The sequence below is a fragment of the Rhinolophus sinicus genome, linkage group LG14 (assembly GCF_036562045.2).
Source record: "Rhinolophus sinicus isolate RSC01 linkage group LG14, ASM3656204v1, whole genome shotgun sequence".
NCBI classification, from domain to species: Eukaryota; Metazoa; Chordata; class Mammalia; order Chiroptera; family Rhinolophidae; genus Rhinolophus; species Rhinolophus sinicus.
Genome location: NC_133763.1, coordinates 14,653,809 through 14,658,638, shown reverse-complemented (window position 1 = coordinate 14,658,638; position 4,830 = coordinate 14,653,809). Strand labels below are relative to the sequence as shown.

Below are 4,830 nucleotides of genomic sequence, written 5' to 3'. Positions count from 1 at the left end.
TTTCATCACATTAGAGCAAAATGTAATGAAAAGAGTCCAACACCTGGGGCCAACTCAGAAAGGCACAATTAAAAGGTTTTTAATGAAACCAGAGAAACCAAAAATTTCATAGGCTTCAGTAATTCTGCCACATAAGAAAGATTTATTAGAGGTGCTGGGAAATATTGTTTTTACTTATGTCATAAGGCTGAACAGCAGCAGCTAAATACCATGTGCTCCCAGACACGCAACTCGGGAGCGAGCGGTCGGTGTGTACCCTTTCCCATCCGAGAAGAGCACTGTCTGCACAGACGTCCCCCCCACCCCCTTGCCAGCCCTTCCAGAACAACCGAGGCAGGTCCAGATGCCCGTGAATGGCTTCCTAGCTGGGGTGGTTACGTTTCGGGGCAAATCAACATACACAAATGCCCCACGTGGGGTGTGAGAGGATTTGACTCCTGGTGAAGTTGACTGTTCTGAAACTACAGGATTTTAATCTGGAGAAAAGTTTGAGAAATCAGTTTTTTCCTGTTTAGGTAATTGTGTGCTTCATAGTCACCATTACTGCAGCAGTTATTTGGGGACCGCCTCAAAGGCATCCCTTTTTTAATCTAATGGGCTTCATAATCAATTGGCTCTTCATTTTCCAACCCCCCCCCCCCAACCGGGTTGGAAATGGGAAGGGGGGTGGTGGTGGAAATAAGGCAGTGTATTCGAGGGGGACGATTTCTTTGCTCACTTACTAGCTGAGAATCTTGGGTAAATTTTGGACAAGCCAGCCGGGACACCACTTCACACCCTCCCCCCCCCCACCACCACCAAAGTCCCATCTCCAAATCGAGACCACAGTCAACATGCGAACAGGGGTGGAGTATAATTCTCGCCCGGAATGGTAATTTAGCACAAGATGAGGCAGCAGTAGCGAGGGAAGCGCAGTGGGGGCGGGGTGCGGTGAGTGGGGGCGTCAGCTTTCCACAGGACTCCCGGGCTTCGCCGCGGATCTACAATTTGCTGAAGGAGCAAAGAACATCCTCGACTCTAAGTAGGGCTTTTAGTGTGCTCATTGATGAGTGAAAGTCGCCACACATGTCAAGCTAAAGGCAGTTGTTGGGTTACTAACAGGACCCAGCGCCTTGCAAACATATGCGCTAAGCTGTGTATACAGATGGCAGGCAGAATAATGGAGCAGGCGCCTTTTATAAAGCGCTAGCTGCTGCCTGTCTTCAGACCTGGGAAATGAAACTATTCAGACTCGCGGCCAGATAGCGCCTGCGATTGTTTGTTACCGTTTTAATCCTATTAATTAAAACGTTAACCTGATTGGGTAGAAAGCGCTGTCCCAACAGGCGAGTCTTCTTCATAATAACCTACTCAGAGATAATGATGTAAAAGGCTCCCCCGTCTGCGGCGGCGGCTGGTTGATGGGTCCGGAAATCTCTTGAAGGTGAATCCAAGCAAGATAAACGGTGCGGAGAGGAGGCGCGGGGCTGGGCTCAGAGCGGCGGCGGCCCCACTCGCTCCGCGCCCACCCTCCCACCATGCGGGGCCGCGGCCCATGTTGAGCCCCAGCAGCCAGCACCATCGGCTGGAGACGAAGAAGAAGAAGAAGAGGAGGCGGCGAGCGCGGGGGAAGGCGAAAAAGAAAAAGAAGGGGAGAGGGCTGCCAGCAGCACCCGGACCGACGCGCGCATCAGCCCCGGAGCCCGGCTCGGGCGCGTCTTCCACGCCGCCTGACTCCCGAGCCGAGGCGGCGGCGGCGGCCGGCGTGGCCGGCCGGGGCTGCGCGCCGGCGCCGGACCATGGAGCGCGGGCTGCACCTCGGCGCGGCCGCCGCGGGCGAAGACGACCTCTTTCTGCACAAGAGCCTGAGCGCCTCCACCGCCAAGCGCTTGGAGGCGGCTTTCCGCTCCACGCCCCCGGGCATGGACCTGTCCCTGGCGCCGCCGCCGCCTCGGGAACGCCCGGCGTCCTCCTCGTCGCCCCTGGGCTGCTTCGAGCCGGCTGACCCCGAGGGGGCAGGGCTGCTGCTGCCGCCTCCTGGAGGAGGCGGCGGCGGCGGCGCGGGGGGCGTCCCCGGGCTGCTGGTGGGCTCTGCCGGCGTTGGGGGCGACCCTAGCCTGAGCAGCCTGCCGGCTGGGGCTGCTCTATGCCTCAAATACGGCGAGAGCGCGAGCCGGGGCTCGGTGGCCGAGAGCAGCGGCGGCGAGCAGAGCCCCGACGACGACAGCGACGGCCGCTGCGAGCTGGTGCTGCGGGCCGGAGGCGCGGACCCGCGGGCCTCCCCGGGCGCAGGAGGCGGCGGCGCCAAGGCGGCCGAGGGCTGCTCCAACGCCCACCTCCACGGCGGCGCCAGCGCCCCCCCGGGGGGCCCCGGTGGCGGCAGCAGCGGGGGTAGCAGCGGCGCTGGCGGCGGTGGCAGCAGCAGCAAGAAATCCAAAGAGCAGAAAGCGCTGCGGCTCAACATCAACGCCCGGGAGCGCCGGCGGATGCACGACCTGAACGACGCGCTGGACGAGCTGCGCGCGGTGATCCCCTACGCGCACAGCCCCTCGGTGCGCAAGCTCTCCAAGATCGCCACGCTGCTGCTCGCCAAGAACTACATCCTCATGCAGGCGCAGGCCCTGGAGGAGATGCGGCGCCTTGTCGCCTACCTCAACCAAGGCCAGGCCATCTCCGCCGCCTCGCTACCAAGCTCCGCGGCAGCGGCCGCGGCGGCCGCTGCCCTGCACCCGGCGCTCGGCGCCTACGAGCAGGCTGCCGGCTACCCGTTCAGCGCCGGGCTGCCCCCGGCCGCCTCTTGCCCGGAGAAGTGCGCCCTGTTCAACAGCGTCTCCTCCAGCCTCTGCAAACAGTGCACGGAGAAGCCTTAAACACACCCCCGAGAAACACAAGACCGACCAAAAAGCTAGAGGAAAGGGAAAAGCTGTCCCCCACCCCCCTTTTTTTTGGTCCTCTGGTAGTTGGGAAACACTTGCAGAACAAACAAAGCAGAGGCGAGAACTGAAGAGACCTTTCAGAGACAAACGGGACTTTCAGACTGACATCCCCAGAATCTCGGTCTTTGGGGTGGGGAGGGAGGGAGGAGGGAGGTGGAGTTGGGCTGGAGGACGGATGTCTTTTTTCTCAGAAAAGTGGCAACTTTGGTGACAGCCTAGACCGCGAGGAAGCAGAGGTTTCCTTTAAGGTTACAATTAAGTTGAGAAGTAGTCGCTTGGTTATTAAGCGTGGAGAGCATTAAATGGCAAAATTCTAATCTTACTAATTGTGAATTTGGCTAGTGCGGAGGGGGAGAGGAGGAGACCGGGGTTGGGTAACTTGTGGGACGGAATATTCATTCAGACAAATCACAAAGGGCACTTGAAAATAAATTTTGACTCTGAGCCAGGAGAAAAACTTGAAAGGTAGATTTAAGTGAAAAAAAAAAAGAAAAAAGAAAACGAAAGAGACACGTTGCTATTAAAGACTTGTATTTTTTATTGTCTCTGAACTTTAATCCTGTGAAAATGCTCAAAAGTTTTGGCAAGAGTGATATAAAAAACTGACTGTGGCTGAAAGAATTGCATTTAAAAATATTTATGTGCACCTTGTTACTTTCCACTCTGCAATGATGTATTAACAATTCATGGTATTTATTTGTTATTCTTCAATGACCCTTCCACATCAACAGTATTTATCAAGTGTTAAGGTCATGGGTCTTATGTGCAGATTTTTTTTAATGCCTCTAAATTCTGTTTTATAGATTAACTTATAATGTGTGCCAAGTGTTTCAAAGGTCTATTTGCCAACAAGTATGAAGAGACCTATTGATGTATCTGAGCTGCTTAGGTTCCTCGAAGATCATCTGGAGTTTTTCAGTTGCATCATCCCTGTATTTAAATTGAGCTTTAATAAATTGCTTCAGTCCAAAAATTACAGGAAAGGTGTATTCTTAATTGATGAATTGATCTCTTTTTGGAAAGGGGACTCCTTTGCATTCTAAAAGGGAAAGACATCACAGCAATAGATCCTCTAAGTAAGACACCAGGCTAAGCAAATATTTTTCCAGGCTGTGCTGTGCATTTTTAAAGGTCTAATTTAATTGCTTTTAATATATATGTACATATATAAGTTATTTTAACTGTGGAGAATTATTTAAGTTAAAAGACTGGTTTGATTTGCCTATGGTGTGAAATCCTTTGTTATTTTTCTAAAAAAAATAGAATTTAAAAAGAAATAAAATAAAACTAAGGAAGAGCAAGAAGCTATTTACCCAAAGTGAGCTTTCAGTTTTAGTTTGCATGGCTGTTTGCCTGCCTTTCTATCTTATGAAAACCAAGAAAACCTTTTTTAAAAAATGGAGTCCTGCTATTTTCCACTCCTTGCAGATGATACAAATTTAGTTTGTCAGGTTGGATGGCGAGTTGGGAGCTGTAATGGATCTATTGGTGGGTTTTGGATGTGTAAAGAATGATATATATATTCAATAGGTCAATCAGACTATGACAGCTATGTACGACCATTTGTATGTGTATCTATGTCAGAAAGAATCTTTATTAAAATATTTTGATCAAACATTTTATTATGCTGTGCTTTGTGGAAGGAGCAGTCACCTCTCTTCTGTGTTACTTTTTGCTTGAAAGGTAACAAAAAAGAAAGGAGTTACAGAGAAGGTGGAACTAAAGATTTGTCAAGGATACACAATTAGGAGTGGTAGTTCACTTGTTTACTTGTTCAAAGGATGGTGGGTGGGCCTGGTCATTGGAGGAGAGAGAAACTGGGTCAGTGATGAGACCCACAGGACCTCTGGAGTTCCTGTCTGCTGGCATGAACTTTGAAGGCCATGCTGTGGCTGGAATTCTTTCCCACCTTGTT

General features: G+C 51.8%; 1 protein-coding gene across 1 annotated transcript; it reads left to right on the top strand.

The window, feature by feature from the left end:
- Positions 1-796: 796 nt before the first annotated feature.
- BHLHE22 (basic helix-loop-helix family member e22) lies at positions 797-4,530 on the top strand. Its single transcript, XM_019710702.2, has one exon. The coding sequence runs from the start codon at positions 1,779-1,781 to the stop codon at positions 2,847-2,849; it is 1,071 nt and encodes a 356-aa protein (XP_019566261.2). The 5' UTR covers positions 797-1,778; the 3' UTR covers positions 2,850-4,530.
- The last annotated feature ends 300 nt before the right edge of the window (positions 4,531-4,830 follow it).

Bases quoted from the DNA above. Each gene is read 5' to 3' on its own strand.
- BHLHE22 (XM_019710702.2), top strand. From the start codon at position 1,779: ATGGAGCGCGGGCTGCACCTCGGCGCGGCCGCCGCGGGCGAAGACGAC.